At 38.6% G+C, this 22,640-nt stretch overlaps 1 protein-coding gene across 1 annotated transcript; it reads right to left on the bottom strand.

Moving 5' to 3' along the window:
- Positions 1-16,877: 16,877 nt before the first annotated feature.
- On the bottom strand, positions 16,878-22,634 carry LOC121895968 (monocarboxylate transporter 2-like). The gene is made up of 5 exons (XM_042409549.1): positions 21,415-22,634; positions 21,060-21,283; positions 20,768-20,911; positions 17,809-18,666; positions 16,878-17,687 (listed from the first exon to the last, which is right to left on the bottom strand). The coding sequence occupies exons 2-5, from the start codon at positions 21,274-21,276 to the stop codon at positions 17,464-17,466; spliced, it is 1,443 nt and encodes a 480-aa protein (XP_042265483.1). The 5' UTR covers positions 21,277-21,283; positions 21,415-22,634; the 3' UTR covers positions 16,878-17,463.
- Between the last annotated feature and the right edge of the window lie 6 nt (positions 22,635-22,640).

Consider the following 22,640-nt stretch of genomic DNA (forward strand, 5'->3'; position numbering starts at 1 on the left):
TAGTCATTTCAGATGTCTATTGTGCTTTTAAGCATCTAAATTGGTAAGAAAATAGGTCAGAAAATAGAGAAATTGCTAAATGAGAAGCTTAAATGAAATTGCAATTCTCAGTATAGTCAATATTAAATCATTGTATGGAATAAAAGAAAAGAAACATGCATTCTGATTTGCTATTACACGACAATATGAATATAATCGTATGTTTTGTCATTCAGATTTCACATTATTTGATTTCAGATTTCAAATTATGATTTGCCAGTTTCATGCAAAAAGCTGAATCTCTTTTTTTTTTTTTTTTTTACCCAGAGTAGAAAGATGAAAATCTTACCTGAGCAACCCAACAAAGAGTATATAAATATCTCAAAAGAATGACATAAATCCATCCATAATGCTGCTCATGTTGATCCCATCCAATAACTCTGAATTTGGCTCGAGGAGGGAACTCCACTGACTCTGCCTCCCTGTTCCACACTTTGATAGCAACAGTCCAGTGAATCAGAAATGACCGTCAAGCCGGAGACAGGAAATAGATTTACAGCTCTTTCAATTCCACCTTTGAAATATCACTGCTTCCCCTTGAGGAGCTGCTCCCACTGACACTGAATTCATTTGCCCCTTCGCATTTATAGGCACGTGCGGAGTGCTCCTTAATTAACTGTAGTGGAATCTCTTCTTTCACCGTCTGCATCCTTCCAGTGAGAGGCAGCCTCTGAGCAGCGGCTCTGGCTGAATCCCCCTCAGCGAGTACTAAGAAACAAATGTTCCCGTACAGCCTGGCAGAGTGTAAAGACTGTATCACATGTCTTAAAGCCAGACTGCCGCTGGATTAGATGGCATGGTGGGATTCCACCTGATCATATGCCTCTGACAAATGCAAATCAGGGAAACTGGCGCCACTCACGTAGCTGTGACCACATGATTAACAATTATTTACATTTAGAATGGATTTCTTCATCTCCTGAGGCAACATTTCCTTTCATTCATTTCCTTTTCTCTCGTCAGTTTCTACTCAGCAAGTAGCTGCCCTACATAAGGAGAACTAAGAACATGCTCAATGTTTTTTCAAGCGATGAACGGTTATTCAGGGGAACAGGATCTTATATTACCAGGGCAACAAGAAGCATGTAAGGACGGAAAGAAGTAAACCCTTAGTCCTTAGCTCACCTTTGTGTTGTTAGTGAAAGGTGCATAAAAGAAGATTAGGAGAGAACATGTTTTCACATGCTGAGGAGAAAAGAAAATTGAAAGCGGATTGTGTTGAGAGAAAAATAATGTCTATTCAGCTGAAGGTAATCTTCACCTACAGTGGGGGAGTTCTTCAGTCTATGATGTAGACGTAATGATCATAGCAAAGAAGGGGAGGTGAGTGCTGTTATAAAGAGTAAATCAACACTGATCTGTATGTGTGGGGAAACAGCTCGATCCTCACCGCTCCCCGCCACCTTCACTGCATGGTGAGCTGTACTTTTGCATTGTGTCTGGATTTTTTATCACTGGCATGCAGAACATGCCCAAGGCCTGCATCTCACACTGCCATCTACACAGCATAAAGTCTTCACATTTTATTTTGATGCTTGCTCAGGAAGACAGGGTGCATTCCCAGTTCAGGGAGGAGTGAAGAATATCCAGAGTGAGAAGAACAGCAAGAAACTGCTTGAGATGTAGGCACACGACAACACAGCATTAATGTCTGAGGCTTTGGCAGAGTCAACTCTGTGCAGAGGGGATTTGGGACATATAGGAGGAAGCTAAACAGCATTAGGACTGGACTTTATTTGAGCCATCTGTTTCACGGGGAGTTTGTTCAGAAATATTTTTGGAGCACATATGAGTCGGTGTATCTCAAACACAGAACCCTGAAATCAATAATGTCATTGATCTTCGGTCCTGTGACACACACAGACAATTATCCAGAACACTTTGAAAGAAATGTGTGTATTGAATACAGTATTTATGTAACTTTTACCTTTAGAAATTGCCAACAGTGGGTCTCTAGATCCCTGTGTAAACACATTAAGGGTCTGTGATAAAGGTGGACATAGCTTAATGGAAAATGTAGCCATTGAAAACAAATAACTCTGTCAATTGCTGGAAAGAGGTTAGAGCCCAGTGAAGTGCAGTCAAGAGGTTCTTTGCTGTGTCTAAATTGTTCTGAAATAATGAGTCTTTTTTAAAAATACATATTTATAATTGGATATTATGCATGTTGTGTGTCCTAGAATTCACAAAGCTTACAGTCAGTCCTATACTGTTAGTATTATTTTATTCTTAAAATAGTGATTTTCCAGTTAATGGGAAATAGTCAAATCCATTTTCTTGTTCTTTAAAGGATAAGTCTGGTGTTATCCTACCTTTGTCTTGTAGGTATTGTCAACAAATCCCATGAAAAGACCAAAACCCACAATGTGTTTACTCTTTACTCTTACTACTTTCTGACTTTCTGACCTCTCAGCTGAAAACCGATTGGTTCCCACTGACGTGAATCTTTAAAAAAAAAAGGTCACAAATATCTTTCCTGAAACAGCTAGGCACTGTAGTTTTTAACAATAGGAGTGCGTTTGTTGGGGACTATATGTGCAATTGATTCAAAATTGTTTTTGTGTTGCTATGCGATTTGTTGACAATAAGACAAACAGACTTATCCTTGAACGTCAGTGGGAAAAATTACCCAATAGATAAATATAATCCAAATCTATCCCTTCATTTGCTTGTTTTGTCTGTTTAAACTAGACTATTCTTATAAAAATAAATGATTTCCACTCTTTACATGAGCAGCACAAATAAACTTTACAAAACTGACTCTACCCTTTCAAATACGATGTCCATTAAGATCAAGTGTAGATTTGCTATTCTGTGGTACACCTTCACTTTCATGTAAAAAATGTGAGTTTCAATGACTCACATCAAATGAAATTCCATTTAGCTTACAACAGAACACAAACTTTCCTGGGAAATAACTACAAATACTTCTGAAACTATATCTATCATCTTTGCAGTGCAACAAACCAATCACAAGAGTTTTTCTGACTTGCAGACCACCAGTTTCTGTCTGAAAAAGGTTCATGCACTGCTGCCTCAATGAGTTCCTCCCTGAATGGTTTTGACGGGTGCTCTCTGAAAAGTAACCCTGAAAAAAGTAAGATTTTTGTAAGAACGTTCACAGGAGTTGTCTCCTAAATCTAAAATTGTATGTACAGATATGGCCAGGAAGCAGACAGCCCATAAGCTGGGACAGGCTTTTGTCCTGAATGTTATATACCTTCAGTGATGGGATTCACAGGGATATAGCCACAGTATTGTACCTCTCCTTACAATAGCCGACAAACAACATAAAATCATGTATTTTACAAATAATGGTAGCAATATGCTTCTACTCTTAATGCCTGTCTGGTTCTGTGTCAAATATTCTTTCCAAATGGCATGCCTACAAGATAAGGTGTTGGTTGCTTCTTTGTGCCGAGGGTGGCTAAGCAGAGTAAAAATGTCAATAAATCGTTGTGTTTTGCTCAGGGTGGGAGAGCCAGAGATGTCTCAGGAAGAACTATGGAGCGGTTTTCTATTTAGCTTCCCCCTCAGCTGTGCCGACTCTTATCATAACAGGGATCACTAAAGGTTTTGCTGCCCTGAAAAAACATGTGACATTTTAAGATGATATTACCGCTGATTACAATGACACCATGCCCAGGAGGCCGATTTCTATCAGACATGGAGAACATGTCATACTGTAGATCATGTCATGCATCACCACGCAATGCTTTTTGAGCAAGAAGGGAGGGAGCGTTCTTGTAGATAAAAGTCATATATTTCTACAGGCATTCCTGCTATAATTTCACAAAAAAATCCTCACATGCCCCTTCCATTCGCACAAGATGTTTGGCTGCATAACTGTGACACAAAAAGATACAAGTGGTGTGAAAATAGAGAGAGAGATTCAATAATAGAAGAGGATATTATCTTGCTGTTGGTATAACAACTCAAATGTCTTTTCTCTGAGTTCAATAAATCACCGCCAGTGAATTAGTTACCGAGGAGGTACAGCGAAATAGTGAGGGATGCCTTTCAAAGGATTCATTTGCATTTTCATTGAGTGTTTTTGTTTTCTGAAGCATTCTCTGCTCCTTTCTTGAAAGGTCAATGGGAAACGGTTGGTGTCTACTTTATCTGCATGAGCCAACTCTCAAGTTCAGCCAAGTAAGAAATAAGATTATCTTTATAGAAGGCAGTGTGAAAATCTGGCCTTTGAATCTTATTCAGCAGAGTATTAATGTCTTAGTGGGTAAAATCAGCATAAGCTGCTATTAAAATAACTGAAGTCTAGAGTGGGATGTTTTTCAATTCAGTGAGCCCCTCATGTTTAATGGAAATTGAGTGTCTCACCTTTTACATCAGTTGATCTTAACATTTAATAGATTCTTTTAAGGATATTAATCTTTTCATTTATATCTTTGTCATGGATAAGATTGAGGCATATTTCTCTTAGGCGGAACAACTCATTAACTTCCCAGACACAAACCTTTCTACAGTACACCTGAAGTGTGATATGAGAAAACTCAGGTGAAAATCAGAATGAAGAGCTAACAGTTTGCCAACGTAATGCATGCCTAATCCTGTTTTTTTTTTTTTAAGCATATAATTTGAAACTGGAAACGCAAATGTCTTTCTCTCCATTATTTCCTACGTCCGATTGACATTTACCGAAAGCTAGTCTATTTGATCCCACCATTAAGTCAAATGTCACTGCATGCACATTATAAAATTTTCAAATTAACAAAGAGAACTACAGTATTGCAGTGTCAGGCAGAAAAAAAATAGAGCTAGCACATAGACATTTCAACATAAGTAGCCATTCTTTTAGTCCAAACTGCTGATGACAGTCTCCAGAGAGAGCAGATGCTGTTGCCTTCTGGCTCTGGGCTCCACCGTTCCATGCCAGTAACTGCCTCTGTGCCTCCTGGGATTTGCTACTGTAAAAACTGCTTTCTCCCATGGTATCCAGGTGAAGAAAACACTAATACAATAGGTGGCTTTTATCCCTGCCTTTAAAAATGCCATCAGCAGTAAGGGGTTATCTGGCTTAAGTGCACAAGGCTGTGTTAATAATTGAGATAAAATGTACAATATATGCCAAGTGTGATGTGCGTTTCTTGCATTTGCTGTCTTTAAGATTGTAGAATCCGATATGAAAAACATTAAGCAAGGAGATTACGGTTTCTTTGAAGGATCTTGAAAAGGAAGGAAATGTGGTTAGAAGACATTTTCTCCTCAAAGTCATACAATCAATCATTTCCATTGCCTTTATTGTGTCATCCTCAGTTCATACGGTTGACATGGCGCATTGAAATCGTGTTGGCTCTATCACATCACATGACAACCCCCCCCCAAAATTGTGGTTGTTCATGTAATTGAACTTGCCAGTTCTTTCCTGATGCCTGTATTTATCTCCTGAGATAAAACCACATTTGCCCTTCAAATGTTTACATCAGCACCTGAGTGGCGTGAACATAATCATTCGGTCATGTTCCTGTAACAGCCATGTGTTATATGTCAGGGATGCACACACATCAGGCTTGTAAAGGAATTGTTTATGTGCCTGGTGTTTTAGTTGCTGCTGCTAATGCTGGAATATTCTGTATACTGTAAATATATCTTCTTTTATTTTTCTGCTACTGCTAAATGCCCAAAACTAGTCAGGAAACTGATATAATACAGAACAAATCCATCTTTCCAAAACTGACACTCATACAAGGGCAGACGGTGTGTTATTTTTTGTGATATCAGGTGGCTGTTACAGCAAGTTATAGAATCATAATTCAGGAAGAAATCAGTAAGAGATATGTCAAATCTCTGACAGTCTCCTTTGCAGTTTGAAAGGGATTCAGCAGAAATCTTAGTCTAACCTTTCTGACAAGGTCAGAGAGTCTCATGCAACCTTTTGTGGAAAGCACTCAGCACAACAAATGGACCCTAAACTGTTTGATACCTGCTGTTTGCACTCTAAAGGCAGCTCACTAAAGTTGATTATTTAGACCCACCCCAGCACTCTCCATCCCAGAGCATTTGTTCTGGGCCACTGCTGAATGAATATGACTTGAACAGCTGGAGGTGGCGCACCGGCAGACGTCAGCTAAAACCTTTCTATAAGTGATAATGAAATTTCTGTTGCAGTTTCTGTTGATGGTTTCTGATGGTTGGATGGTCAAAAATTAAAGGATGGTAGCCTAGACGACTCTGCTAAAGATGAGAAGGTCATCCTGCCACTGTATTGGAGACACTGTGAAACAATATGATGCTTTCTTGATGAGGAAAATCTGAATCTAATCTAAATCAAATGTCATTGCAGTGTCACTGCAGTGATCGTGCCCCCCTACACGTGTCCTCCAGAGGGCATAGTTCCAACTGACACTGTTTATACTTTAATCTGATTGGTGCAACATCTGCGTGGGTGGCCACACGTTATATGGTTCGTCGTATGGTTTACTCCATATGTCTAGATAAGGATGCCAACCAAACAAGATTTTTGTTCTATTTTTACAGACCTTTTTAAGAAGACAATTTCCCATAAACTCCTAGACAACCACAGATGAAACATCACCGGCTCAAAAGAAGAGACAGATGAGGCGAGTCCATGTGTAAGTCAAGGGGCTGCAGATAGTTCAGACATGTCTGTAATAACAGCAGGACAGAGAGCACTGAAGGGTTTGGAAGATTTTAGACAGCAGAGCTTACAGGTAAAAAGATTGAAAGATGACATTAGAACACAGTGTTGGTGGATATTATGGATATGGACGAAACCACATTAAAATGACATGAGTAGCCATGATGTCACACTGATAAATTTTCATGGAAGCCGTTTGTTTCTATTAATGCTAACAAATTAATTGTGGTTTAACTTTTTTTAAATCAAAAAGGTTTCAACTAACTAATGTTAGTAGGTGCCAATATAAATAGTAAACCCTGGGAACATGTTTCATTTTTTCAGAAAGGCTGATAGCTCGACTTTCTCCTTTCTATAGTGTTGGACGAACACAGCACTGAGTGTGCAGAACAGCCGATGGTTCAGCAGGTGTCGAAATAATGTGAATGAAAAGTAGTGGCTAGGAACAAGTGCTAACGTTAGCGATCATTAGCAATTATTAAATTGAGATCACAAATGACTAAATCGAAAACATGCCATGCCAGGACTCCGCATGTCAGATGCTAGGAAGCCATTACGCCAAGCCAAGAATTAGTCTAGCACATACATCCTGTAAAACCACAACTTTTACACTTTTTGTACAAATTAAGCAAATGAGATATATAGGCATACCGTTGGGCAGAGATAGGCTAGTTGTTTCTCCCTTCTCCCAGTGTTTATACTAAACTAACCATCTCCTGGCTCCATCTTTAATGGACAGATATGTGAGAAGTATCGATCTTCTCATGGTTAACTCCTTGCAAGAAAAACAATTAGTGTATTTCCCAAAATATCAAACTATTCCTAAGTTTACTTTACTGCTAAAGATGAGATGGACATCTTGTCTTCATGTTAGAGACGCAGTGAAGACAACCTGTATTTGAAATAATTATAAAAAGTACATGGTGAAACAGAAAACAAGTCTACACAGCAGGCTGCACAACAGGATTAGAAGATGATCTGAGTAAAAAAATTATTGGAGATTCTTTTTTGAATATTTTCCCGAACTGTTCAAGTGAACTTCATTTCACCATTACTGTGCTCACTATTTCTCCCCACCTCCACAGGCATAATAGGGAAATAGCTAATATAAAAACTGAAATTGTATTCTTTCCTCTGTAAAGAGAGATGATTGCATATCAAGTTGGCTGGTTGAAGTACCTCCTGTGTATGACTCCTGTGTGGTGGGAGAGGAAGCATTTTTCTTCCAACCAATGGAAGAGTGAGTCAGGTTTATGACTATGGGGAGCAGAGGGTGGCCTTTATTTCCCTGAGAAGAGTCATTATTATTGCCCTGCAAATTTATGGCTTGCTTCTGGAGAGAACCTACCAGCAGAGTGCCTGTCATTTCTCTTACTATCTTATGCATTATTGATAAGTCTATGGTCCTATCATCCACTGTGTGCCATTCCCATAACTCAACAGCAGAAAACAACATATACAGTATACTGTAGATGCGTGGAGCGAGTCACTCTTTTGTTCTCTCTTCTATATTTTACGCCACTGTTTTACGAGGACTTTCACTTGTTTAACAGAAGTTATGGCGGTAACGCATGACATCAAGAACTTTGACCCCTCTTATAAAAAGATAAATATTGCCACTTGTGTTATATTAGAAATATTTTTTAGCCCTCATGACTGGAAACAGGACTGTATTAATTACACATACTTTAAAGAATGATTACCCTGCAGAACTCTAATCTAAATATATAATTGGCTAATTAAATCAAACTCAGTGTCATGAACCAGTTTACACAGGTTTGACATTCGGGTTCACATGCAGGTTGACGAGACACAGACAATAGCTTAAGACAGAATAGATGTGGGCTGTAATGAGCATGCTAATCCGCAGAAAGAAGCTCTGGATCAGCCACAAGGGACAAGAGTGGTTTCTCGTTTTCATAATGCAGGTGAACCAGGCTGGGAAGAAAAAAAAAAGTTATATTCATTAAAGGCCCTCTTTAAATTATACAAACAGAAATGAGATATTTAAATTTGATAACCACTGCAGGGCTGCGATAAATTCTCCTCCTTGCAGTGATCCACTGACTTTCACGTGGATACAAACGCTCCAGAGGAAAGCAGCTGTTTTATTAGGCAGTGTAAGAATAATGTGTCACATGACAAAAGCCAGAACAACTAATTATTTGTGACAGTCTGTTTCAATTAATATCTCCTGATAAATGGTTGCTATTATCTATATACTTAGCAGTTACATGGGGAGATAATTAGATCATCATGTTGTTAAAGGATAATAAGGATCGGCTCTTGCAACAAAGGATGCCCTCCTTTGACTCTGTCCTTCACCTGGCCGTGAACGCTGCTGATGTTCAAAGAGACGGGAAGAAAAAAGAGTACCCAGGTTCAGACACTCTTTCATTTTCCTTTCATCTGAAGCGCAGCTAAAACTGCCATCCTTAGACATGTAGACGCACACAAATTGTTGTATGTACAGTTTAGGCAACCACACACACACACACACACACACACATATACACACCAAAATCACTACACAGCACTAAACAAGTTGATCAGTGATGTTTTATTTGGTACCTCCCACATATTCTGCCTCTTTGTCTCTGTCTCTTTCCTCCAAAGCTCCTCTCACTGAAGGACCCTTCAGACCAGCAGCAATCATCCTATTTAGACAGCTGAGAGGGCTGCTTTTTGAAACATGGTATTGTATAATGCTGCCTGCGCTTGCAATCATGCTCTCCACTCTGCAATGATGAGGTTAATTTTGAGCTTTTGTGTATATTTTGCTTATTTGGTTGTTTATATAAGCTGTTTACAGTAATTCAGCTGCAAAACAAGTATGTTTTAATTCTAAACTATCAGCTTTTGACATGTTTTCTCATATTTCTGAAAATTATGAATTGATCATATTGATCTTGTTTCTGATTTAGGTTTTACGCCCTTTTGCTCGTTGTAAGAATCAACCTTTAAAGCATTTTTACACCCCATTTTTAATATTTTATTTTCTACTTGATTCAACTGTAAAAATATATATGTGACATATTTAAAGCTGCACATGCGGTGATACATCCTGAGCTGCAGTAAAGGAAGATAAAGACTTTACAAATTTGTTTATTAGCTTCCCAGTTTCTGAAGCTGAGCCAATCCATCACCACCGAACGACCTTATGAATACATTACAATACATTAACGCTGATTGGCTGCACAGGAGTCAGTTTGTGACTTATGTTGTTTGTCATTCTGTTGAGTTAGCTCCCTCAGGTGATGATGCATACACTCTGTATCAGTAAAATAAAAGAAACAGCTAGATCTCAGTGCATCTGTGAAACTCTCTATGAAAATATATATCCAAATAACTCATATAGGTTTTAATATTCTACATGTTTGCACTTTACGCTTCATTAATAATATACACACATATTTCAGAAGCAACAAATACTTCATACAACTGTAAGTATTTTAAGGTTGATCATTCATTTGTCTTGTCCGGCAGGAACAGTAATGACTGGACTGATTTTAGGACTGTTGAAGTGATGTGGGATCTGTGTCTGGTTTAAAGACAGAAATTTCTCAAGTTCATTTGCATTGTGCAGTCTTTAGTTATAGATCACTTGAATGAACCGAAGCATTTCTTGTGGGTGTTGAAGGAGACTAAAGCAGCTCTAATCATCACTGTTACAAACCCAAAGTATGTTCACAGTTGAGCTGCCACTGAATGCAGTGAGTTACATTCCTTGTAAAGAAAACATTCAGTGGCATTTAACCTTCAAATGCATCCAAACAAAATGTTTAATTTTGACATTTAAACATCAGTTGTAGGTTTCAAAGGACCCCAAATAACATAACAGCTAAACTATGGTCACGAATACTCATTTGATTAATAATTACTCATTAAAATAGGAATTTAACTTCTTACCTTGGAGAAGATTGGGCAGAGCTACATTGTGTGTAATAAGTAAATTTCTAAAAAAAAAACAAAAATATAAAGCAACAAACTGCAAAGAAAACCTTTGATTTGCTGTTTTTAGCTTTGATGAAAAAGTAGCTGATCTTTTTTTTTTTAAAAAAAAGTTTAATTGAAGCATTAGCAGGCTTTACATAAACTAAGACTTTATTGAATAGAAATTGCTGAAGAAAGAGTCTGTCAGATCTGTTAGACCCCTGTTCTGCATCTAAGTTGTTAAATGGTTTATTTTTGTTCCTCACATGAAAAAAAAGTCATTACAGTAATTTTCTATTCAGAAACACTAGAGTGAAGAGCACAACAAAAGGGGAAAGTGTAAGAATTGACGTAATCAACGCACACTGTGCTTCTTCTGTACTGCAGCTTTACTCTCATATGTAACAGAAAGAATATGCAATTACATGTGAACTTTTCAGGTCATGTTTGTTTGTTTGTTTCAAGTCAGTCCTCCAAACTTCATAGATAATGACTTCATAGATAACTTAAGCATCGCCCTCATCTTACATCATACAGTTGTATATTATAGCTTCTATGGCAGATTTTTCAGCTGATGTATGCACAGCAGCTTTATGTTTGAGATATTTTAACCTCATTTCTTCAAACAAAACTTACTGTTAAGTGTCAATTCCATACGTATTACCTCTGCCAAAGACAGTCATCACATTATTGGTACAATGGAAAACCAAACCATGCTGATTGTGCTGTGACATCCAATGATACATTGTCCACCTCCCATTGATAATGCTGAATCATAGTTTTTATTATTTGTAGATTTGTTTTAGGACTACTTCAGTGAATGTTGTTATCTTGTCTATGAGTTCTTTTTTGAAAAATCTTAATTGTTTTGATGTTTTAATTGAATGTACACCTTCTGTCAGGGTTTTCTGTGTTGTTTTTAGAAGAAGTAACCTAGATAAATGAAGTTCAGAGGTGAAACTGAAATAAATAATCGAAACATTCTGTAGAGTCGTTTGGAAATTGGAAAGGATAAGGCTCGTGTTAATCTAGTATTTTCTTACTATCAGCAAATTAGACAGCATCAGTCATTTCAGCAAATTCCCTAAAACAATATACCTTCAAGTTGTAGCTGTGGAAATTATGACTGTTATCTGTCAGGAGCAAAGGAGGAAATAGTGTGATGTTTTTATAGAGATGGGTCAAAAAATGCTGGCCTTTGACACCTATCGTTCCCTAACTAAGTAGTTATTTTAATACCACAATCTTTTCCTAACACTAATCATGTTGTTTTTGTGCCTAAACCTTACCAAACCTTAAAGATCCCTGCAAGACATGTAATATGACATATAGAAATACTCTGCTTGTAACAATAATGTGTCTCTGGTATGGTTTTTCCATAAAAAAAATGTATAGTTACCATGTTTAAATCATTTAAATGGCATCTGCTCCTCATTAAAAATTCCAGAATCTATGAATATATAAATATTTTTTCATTTCAGACGTTTAACTGCTGGACGCAAGATGTCTCATACTTCACAGAAAAGTCCATTCTCAGTGTTTGTGCACTGGAGGCTTCAAGTTTCCACATCACACTTGTGTGAAGTAGCGTACTAGACCAGGTCTGGCTTCGAAACTAGTTGTGATGTCACAAATTATTCTCATAGGCCCGTCCCTTAAAATTTCAATGAGAGCACAGAAACTTTCCACTTTCAGCAGATGAATGTGAAAACAGCCTTCAAAGTGTCAAACTCTGCACATATATATATACATCATTCTGCACAGTGAAGCTCAAACATCCAACTGTAGGAACAAGAAGGAAAACACATTTTTGAGTGGCAGTTAGATCAGAGTCCTGTTCTGCTTTATTTTTGCAACAGTTGGAACATATTTTGGAAGACACTAACAAATATGTCATTCTGCCAATGCTTATATGTATTGTTGTGAATGGAAATTGCAAAAAACTTATGGATTGGTTGATCCGTTTCTCAAGGTTCAACAACAGCTGGGTACTGTAGTTTGTGGCAAAGAAAACTCAAACAGAAGTAAAACTCCATTTATTGGGGACAACTTTGAGCTGAATACATATTTGGTGCACATGTTGGATTGATTCAAAATATAACCACGGTGTACTTGTTCACTGTAATGAAGGCACACGGCACACAGTTCAACATTGTGGCTCATTGATAGTTTTTCAACAATGGAATAAGCTATATAAGATACACAGTAAGTACTTGTTAGTACGATCAATTCCTCGGTCATTGGTTTTAGTCTTTTCATGGAATTTGTTGACAATACTAAATATATATCGCCTTATCCTTAGTTTCAGTTTGCTGGTCCTTGAAACAATTTTTTTCAAAATTACTTAAGAATACTTCTGAACCTACAAACCAGAAAATTAGGTTTTGAATGACTTTCTTTCCACCCGTGTAGCTATTGACAGCTCCTTTGAAATTGTTGCTCAACTACAAGATATCTTTAAAAAAAAAACACAGCACTCTTCATACATACTGTGTGCTAACACAAAGGCATCCAGTTTCTTTTGTCATTTCCCTCTGAGAAAACCTATAGAGTCTATTTTAAAGACATTTTATTGACTTGTCCATATGGTTTATAGGTTTCTAAAAGGCTCTACTTCTCTTTAGGAAAAGAATGGGAATTTAATCACACACCTTTGGCGGGCTTAGCTTGGCAGCTGTGACAGTCAACAACCTCATCATGTCAGCCCCAGACACAGGAGAGACTGCCCTTGAAACACAAAGAACCTCTGAGGACACTGATTCACTTCAGCCACGGTGGCGCTCATTTGCGATTACAAGGGCCAGTGTACTCAAAACCTTTTCAGCTCAGACAAGCAAAAAAAATGGCACAGTCCACTCTGGGTATCAAACTAAGTGAGTCATTAATGCCTCCCACATTTCGAGAGAGAGCTACCGTCATCACCATTTCTCCCTGCTCGTCGACAATTTCGGTCCAGGGTAATGACATACGTAATTATTCTGGGTACTGGCCAGGAATGTGCAGATGACACAGTTTGGAAACAGAATCCCAGTATTACAGGGTTCCTTATGTGTAATTACACAGATGTTATGAGCGAATCAGGTACTGTATATAGGCTTGCAGTTTATTTGTGCCATCATGTTTCATCCTACTTTTCATTTTGAGGCAAGGACAAGCCGATACGCCTCAGTTGCTCTTATAATTATTTCTGCTCCTCTCCCTTTTCCATGCCCAGTCTCTCTGTCATGCTCTCACTCTCAGCCCAGGCCTGGGTGTCAATCCCTGAGGACATGACGCTGGAATGCCTATCTCAGGTGTCTGCAGATGGGGATTGGGAACTATCTTAGATTCAATGCAATTTTCCAAATCAAGACTGAGGAATTAAATGAAATTGTACAATGTTATCTCTCGGGTCGAATTGGTCACTCAAGTGTGCTGCCCTGATAGACTGATAGATACAACCCACTTACTTTTTATCATCCACATTCAAACAGATTACATCTGAGTGCATGTGTGTACAATGAGTAGAAGCAGGCAGTTTGTGTCAGTTATTCTTTAGCTCTTCAATCAGATTTGTTTATATAGCAGTGTAATTCAGTGTGGTATTCAAAGGAGAGATCATAATCCACAGGACAATCCTCGTATTCTTCCTGTAATATGCACACAACAGCACCACCGTCCCCAGACATGCAAGCTTTAGTGGTTGTCTGTGTTCACCAGATAAAGAGGAACAATGGTTCTAATAGGCAGCAGAGAGCCTCCACAACCAGTGTTTCGGTGACGCACATTAGTTCTCACAAAGGCTAAATGTATTTTGAGTGGCAGATTAAGGATATTGGTCAGGGGCTGTGCATTGTCAACTCTGAAAAGTGGGGTAAATGTGTGTTTGGATGATAATTCACACATTCTTAGACTTGACGGCGGACAAAAAAGCCATACTGTTCTGGTTTTTTGGGAAATGTGTTTCACAGATTGTTAATTATGGGTAACATAATCTCATTAAGTCCCTTTGCTTTGCGACTCAATTTCTTTTACAAGCATTAGTCATGATTGAGTAGTTTTAGGGGTTTAAGTTCCTCTTTTGTCTGAGTTCAAAAACATCTTCCGTCTTCATAACGGCTCTGTTTTGTGCCATTTTGTATTCCACAAGGAAGCCAGATGTCCGGCAGCAGCAACAGCACAGTTCTTGCCTGTTCTAGTTTCTGTAATACCAAACCATCTTGGCATGGGAAATACATAAACACTCCAAAAATGGTATTTATCCAAAGATTGTTGACGTTAACTTAATTTTAATATGTTTCTCAGTAACAACCTCTTAGCCTCAGTGCAATGCAGAGCTTATATCTGCTGGCAACTGCCCACTTCTGTACAAAACAGTAACTAGAATAATCAGTTATCCGAGTGTGTTTCTCTTTGGACAGATATCTTTCATCTAATTCAGGCTGCCCTCTAGGCATTGGGGACGGTGAATCAAAATGTAGACTTCCTCTGTTCTTCCCTTCACACAGTCAGATGCTGACTGCTTGTGCAGCAGAAAATCTGTGAAGTACAGATGATTTCACTCTACATAAATATCAAGGTGACCATGATCTGTGTTACAGTGGCTCTTTGCAAAGATTATTGATTTTGAGAGTGCCTTGTTTTCACCAAATGATCACAGTAAATCTTATGTTTCATCAAGGACGGCAGTCGGTTAGGACACACTGCAGGACACAGTGTCTCTATAGTCTCTGGAAGGTGTGATTGAGTCCTTGAGAGCTCCTTGGATAGACAACATGCCTGCTACAACATGTCAGCATGCCCTATGTAACCACGTTAGTTGCCCTGGCCATTGATGTTTATTTTAGAGCAGCGATGTGTCATTAATAGCTCCATCCACATGGCTGATGAATAAAACTCTTAAGTCTCTGGTATTCACATGATGTTGCCCTCCCTCCGAGTGTAAACATTGTGAAGACAGATTAGTTCTGCCGCTGTGGGTAAAGAAGATTAGCAGAGATTATTAACAAACATGTTGGATTAAATAGACAGTATCACTCCCTTCTTTACAGACACCCCGACCGAGCGGTTAAAACAGAACTTGGGGTGCAACTGCTCAACTCAGCAGCATGGTTATAACATCATGTCTCAGCACGGTAGCAGTCATCACAGGGATTGAACGCAGCGCTGCCTGGATTCAATCTTCTTGTTCCCAATTAAAGTCAGATTTACTGACATCAGTCACAGTTCATCACAGTGATTATGCTCAAGCTGTTGAGTGAGGAGATGATACAAAGCTTATGGGCCACTGCCAGTAATTGGAGGTCTTCACTTTCTCACTTTGTGTCCTCTCATTAACCTCTTTTTCACTGGAATGGATGTCATGTCATGTATGTCACTACATCTACATAATCATATTGATCCCTATTATTTCCAAAAGCTTTAAATAATGTATCCATGCTTCCCTTTGAAATTAAACCAGAATTGAAAAAGAAGACCACCCACCCATGAACCATGTACTTATGCTGTTTATCTGATTTTCAGATAAACTTATCTTACGGTATAAATGAACTTATTGATTCACTCACATGAGCAATTTTCGTCCATCTGAAAAAGGGAGTTAATATGCACCTTGCAGGGACATGATAAGGATGGATCATTTAAGAATAAATTTGTAATAATGGCATTGTTCTTTTCCTGAATGGCTCTCACATGTATCTTATAATGCAGATGCTCAAGGCTTGGCACCAAGGGGCTGCAATAATGCAACGGTTAGAATAAGAAGTTTGACCTATGGGATGGGGTGACCTGGCATGAAATCACCGGTCAGTCCTCTGGTGTGTTTAATGTCATTACCATGACAAATTTCAGCCACTGTCAGGTATTTTCTTTGTAATGGTAGAATAACTAAACACAAAATACTGCTATATGAGGAAGCCAGTCCTATAGCAATGGTAAATGTATTTATGTTATATGCACAGTATATCTTACGTCAGGGAGGCTATGTAAAGCATTTCAGCTCCTCAGACACACATGCAAATGAAATCATATTATTAAATGCACATAGGGATCCCCGCACTTATTTAAAAGTTCAATTCCAAAACATTTCCATAACTTCATACTGAATTTTTATGACTGTACTAAAGTGGTGCAGATCCCCATGACACTGAAAATGTATTTTACTGTAGACTAGAACGTGAAGAATGAATAAAGTTTATTTTCTGTAAACATAAAATTTCAGTTTATGAGCACAATGAAGGGAATGTAGAGAATGGATTTTAATAGAAAAAGTCAGTAGTCTTTACATCAGACATTTAATTTTCTCATTTATTAATTTCTCCACCCTTAGTAACCCATTCACAATATCAGGCAGCCCGTTGGAGGGTCATGACCACAAAAGAACTAAACCACCAGTGAGGTCCCTGCTATTTAATTGCAGTTTAATATCAGAGACGTGTGGCACCTTCATTTCTCACATGGTAGTATCCAGTGCCATCTAGTGGTAAGAAGATGATAAACTGTAGCAGCATGGCTCTGTGTTATAGGTTTTTATTCACTATCTTATACCAGTCCCTCATGAAAATGACTATATTCAGCCACTGAAGAAACATATTAACTTATAGAGCCATTAAGATAATTGCACCTGAAGGTATAGAGACACTTCTAGATGATTTATGATCGAAAGCCTGCAGTTGTCACATAATGTAATAATAAGAACATACTGTATATAAAATAACCATTAAAATACCAAATGTTCATCTACAGATATTCACCAAATGTCCAAAGAGTCCAACAACCTGATCAAAGGTGGAAAGTAATTTCTAGCAATAACAGCCCAAAAACTGTCTGTCCTGCAGTAAAACCTGTACAGTGTCATCTTTCTACATCCACTAAAAATAAAATCATATTCAGCACTTTCATCCATTTGTCTCATGTGCTGTTTTCTCATCATGGCTCATTTTAAGTTGTACTGCCTCTTCAGAAGTCCTCATCTTCACAGCCACACTCTGCCTCTGCTCCTCATCCAGTTTCTTGTAGTTGTAGTAGTTCATGATGAAGAAAAATATGCCAGGCGTCAGCATGAACACACCACACGCGAAGTACATGTACTTGTAATCCCCAAAAATATCAACCAGAGCTCCTGAAAGAGAAGATGCATCATTACTCATGTGTAAAGACAACATTTTACAACTTCCTAAATGTTGTTGTGCTGTATGTATCATTTGAAATAAAAATCTTAATGTGACTGTAAATTTACAAACCTGAAAGTGGGGGTCCAAGAAGCACTGGGCCACACTCGATAATGGTGACAAGCCCAACTGCAGTTGAGAAGCGATGAGCTCCAACAAGGTCCATGAGAACTTCAAAGAGCAGTGCAGAAACCATCCCAAAACCCAAACCAAAGAAGACAGCATAAACTGCCAGACCCAAATATCCAGATGCCAGCGGGCATAAAAGGTGACATACACCGCTGTATGAAACAGCAAAACTGAAAAAATATTGGATTCTTGGCCTAATCCATTTGGTGTTTCCTATGAGGCCAGTTGTCGGTCTGATGAACATGTCCGATAGAGCAAAAATAGAGAGCAAGAAAGCTGCTGAATATTCATCAATCCCTTGATGTTTGGCATAAGGGGCCAGAAAAACCACAGGGGCGAAAAAGCCAAAAAACATAACCACATTACCAATGAGATAAATGAGGAAACCCCGGTGTCTGAAAAGTGAGAAATCTACAAATTTTTGCAAACAGCTCTGACTACTGCTCTCATTTTGGGTTTCTTCAGATAGGAGGTCATCTGTGTGTGCAATGGTGTCAGCAGTAGCAGCTTCCTCACCCCCGTTACACTCTGGTAGCTCAGTTTTTGGCTTGGGTTGGATATTTTTGTTGACTGGTCTCATCAGAGAACCAGCCACACAGCAGTTCAAAGTAATGGATCCCAGGATGAGGAAGCTCCCTCTCCAGCCAAAAGAATCAAACAGAAATTGATTGAGAGGAGCAAGAGTGAACAGAACAACCGGACTTCCTGTCATAGCGAGTCCATTTGCCAGCGGTCTTTTGGCCTGGAAGTAGGTACCTATGATCGTCACGGCCGGCTGCAAATTGAAGGCAAGGCCAAAACCTGTTGAAATGATAAAAGGGTTCATTAACATGTCATAGATAATACATTTTTCTGTATATACAGTAAAGTAACAATAGAACGCTTGTGATGCTGCTGTCTTATTAGAATTAACAGTTAAAGACAAATTAAGACATATTAACAGTGAGATTATTACACCAAATAATAAAAAAGAAATGTCATTCCTGGGAGGACGACATGGACACACATCAGCAGCAGCTTTAGGAGGAAGATTTTTTATGCCACATTCAATGTCATTGATAAAACCACTCATAAACAAAGCAGAATTCTTCATAATTCTATCTAAAAAACCATCATATTAGCATTTTAACTGCTATAGCATGTCAGTATAGAATTAGCAATATTATTATGCAATAAGATGCTGTTTAAAGATTTTAAAAGTGTAAGAAATGTACTAAAACATTGAGAGAGATGCATTTTAGAGAGCTACTGTAATATAAATAGCAATTAGATTATGAATTAGTCCATGGCTCATATGATACAAAACTCTAAACTTGGTTCTGAGTAATTTCAATTAAATTTCATTATTATTAGAGCTGAAAGAACTAGTCAATTAGTCAACTGATAGAAATGTTATTGGTAAATATTTTTATAATTGATTATTAGTTTAAGTAACTTTTCAACCTAAAGTTTCAAATATTTCCTGTCCAGCTTCTCAGTTATGGGGATTTCCTGCTTTGCTTTGTCATTCAAACTGAATATCTGTGGGTTTTGAATGGTTGATCGTACAAAAGACGCAATTCAAAGACGCTGGCTTGGCTTTCAGGAAATTGCGACAGACATTTTTCACCATATTCAGACATTTTATACAATAAATTATTAAAGACATACTATGCAGGATTTGCCGGTTACTGCTTGTAAACACAACATTCAAAGTTGGCCCCTCCTACCCAGCTCAACATCTCTCTGCTCTGCTCTATGTCTGTGTCTGGGCGGGGCTGAGCTCCACACACACACACACACACACACACACACACACACACAGCGGACAGTGACTGTCTCGACTACGACTGCTCACTGCTGTAAGTGCAGCAAAGGGAGACAGTGCAAGCAATTTATCAAACAACTGTTGAACAAGCAGAACATCGGCGCTGTGTCCGCCATCTTCATAGCTTCCTCTGGGATGCATGCTTAGGATCTGGCACCTGGTTGCTATGTTTTTATAGAGGCCCACACTCACAACCTGTGAGCTGTTATTGGCTGGGGGCTAGACACCCACTGCCCAAAGGTTGCAGCCAAAAACCGTCCTGAACACAGCAAGAAAATAGAAAATACAGGCAGAGGGCAGGGTACATACACCACCACACACTTCTAGTGGGTCATAAGTGATGATTGAGAGGGATTACTTTTGTATGAGTACATATATTGTTTTTTAGGAAAAATTCTGCATAGTATGACTTAAATTGAGAAAATAATTTAAAGATTAATCAAAGTTCAAGTTAATTATTTCTGACATTACATTTTATTTTATGTCCATGATGGCCCAATACTTTTTATTTCAAGAAAAAAAACCAAAAAAAAAACAGACAACTATTCCCACATAGTTCTTTTCTGTTCCACAGTAGGTGGTATATCAATACTAGATTAAAAATTAAGTTTAAAGTCTGATGGGTTTGTTTACTCACTGCTGCTCATGACAGTTTGGCATGCCATATGTGCATGCATGTGTGGATTTTCTAAATTGATTTAGTCAGACATTTTCAAAAAGTGAAGGTTTAACTCAAGTCTATGACTTATTTACTTACTTATAACACTGTATTAAAAGGGCATATATTTTTTATAGTAATTTGAGCAAATATTGACACATTGCACAGAATGGCCCATGTTAACCCCACACGGAGACACAAATGACCCTAGTAGTCTGGCCCTGATTATCAAACAACTCAATAAGTCACAACTACACAGCATAAAGAAAACATTACAAAGAACAGCAGCAACCCTACTAGTAAAATTCCTCAATATATAATCTCATCTAATCTCTTGGGATATTTATGAAATTGACTGAAATTCAGGGATATTTTACTGGCTTGTTGACAAGGAAAAACATATGTTTATTAATGGAAAAAGAAGAAAACAAATTTACCTCCAATTACTCCAACACAAAGATAGAGATGAATGATAGAAGTGCCAAAAGAAGCGAGCACCATGCCAGTGCAAACCATGACCCCACCGACCATAACCACAGGTCTGCTGCCATAGCGATTGACAAGTGTACTGCTCACAGGTCCTGCACAGAGAAGAAAAATATCTCACTTTTTGGTACCTTATTTTACTGTAGCTTTATCTGTTTTGGTTGAATAACAGACAAAACAAACACTCATCAAAATGTTAATGGAATATGCTGTGTGGGAATGTTGTTTTCCTTTGCCACTGACCTCCTGCATACATAGAAGCAAGCATGACAGAGGACACCCAGGCAATCTCACTGTAGGAAACCGAAAAATATTCCTGAATCTCCTTATAGTAGATGGTAAGTGACTTGGGAAAGGCATAGGAGAATCCTACGGAGATGAAAGCGCCGAAGACGACAGCCCAGCCCCAGCCTCCATCTGGTGGGGTGTAGCCTAGATTGGTTGCTGCTGCAGGGGGCATGTTCGATCTACCGGCCGGATAGTGGGAGCAGGTAACAGAAGTGAACAAAGTATAAGCAACTGCACATTTTCAGAGCAATGGTTACGATCACATAATGCAAACTCTAATAAATACAATCTACATTTCATAAGAGCTCACCTCTGCACAATCCTTGAAACCGTCCTGCCCAGGCTATGAACCCTTTCGTTGTGCCTGGCTGTGGCTGTCTCCCTCAGAGAGGCCCAGCCGTAAGGCTTTTGATCTCATCACGTGTGCTCCCACGATAAATACAAGTGACCATACGCAGAAAAAACAATAACCCCGGCAAGAGACTGTGACCTCCGGACATAACCCGAGGTCACAGTCCTTATCCATATGAGTAGAAAAACTAAATTCAACACATGACAAGAGTCTGTCTGGCAAAAATATGAGCTTTTAAAAATCTGTTCAAAGGTTGTATGCTCCTGGTGAGGCCCTTTCTACTCTGTGTGTGCACGCTTGTGTCTGCTTGTGTGTTCTGGGGGTGGGCAAAATGAAAACAATCTTTTATCATGGTATCAGATAGGGAACATCTGCTTTTGGTTACTTTAATGTGTCAGCCATGGGCACAGACGTGTAAACCCCCCCTGGCAGGACAGGTACGCTGACTTGCAGCCAACAGCTCAATAACTAAATTCACTTGTACCTCAGCAGGATTTACAGCACACTTAAAAGTTATCATGATGGCTTCTTTCTTCTGACATCCTCAAAGTGAATGTTTATGCTATTCCTTCACTTTCTCAGTAGGACTTTTGGGGCTCTGTTATTGACACAAATGACCATGCGTCAAGAAATAACAGTGACTTCACGCAGAGGCTCTGGCTTAGGGGCCCCCTGAGCCCTTGGGCCCCTGGGCTTGGGCCCATTCTGTAATATACCCATGCACACTATATAAAACACTATGAAACTATCAAAGAAAGCCTGTGATGTAGATTATATTTTCTTAAGGAAAAACTGATTTATATTGCTTTATTAATTGTACTGCATATTAATGAATGGTTACTGTAGCATTAGTATGCTGTACAGTTGTAGTATGACAGAAAAATCTCAATATTAAAAGACTTTGATAAGGACAAGAGGCAAATAATGTGATCAGGACATCTCTAGTTTTAACTGAACTTAGCTCTGAGACTTTGCAGCTAGAAATGTCAACAGTCACTTCAAATAGAGGCTCTGGCCTAGGGGCCCCTGACCCCTTGACCACCTGGGCCTGTGCTTGGTAGGTTCAATACAGTTATCCTACCATGACTGTTACATCATTGTTTTTTGTCTTCAGTAAATGAGAATATGCTCACTTAAACAATCCAATAAATTTGTAGATATTCATCTGGCTTGGCAGAAAATAA

Source organism: Thunnus maccoyii, chromosome 4 (genome assembly GCF_910596095.1).
Source record: "Thunnus maccoyii chromosome 4, fThuMac1.1, whole genome shotgun sequence".
NCBI classification, from domain to species: domain Eukaryota; kingdom Metazoa; phylum Chordata; class Actinopteri; order Scombriformes; family Scombridae; genus Thunnus; species Thunnus maccoyii.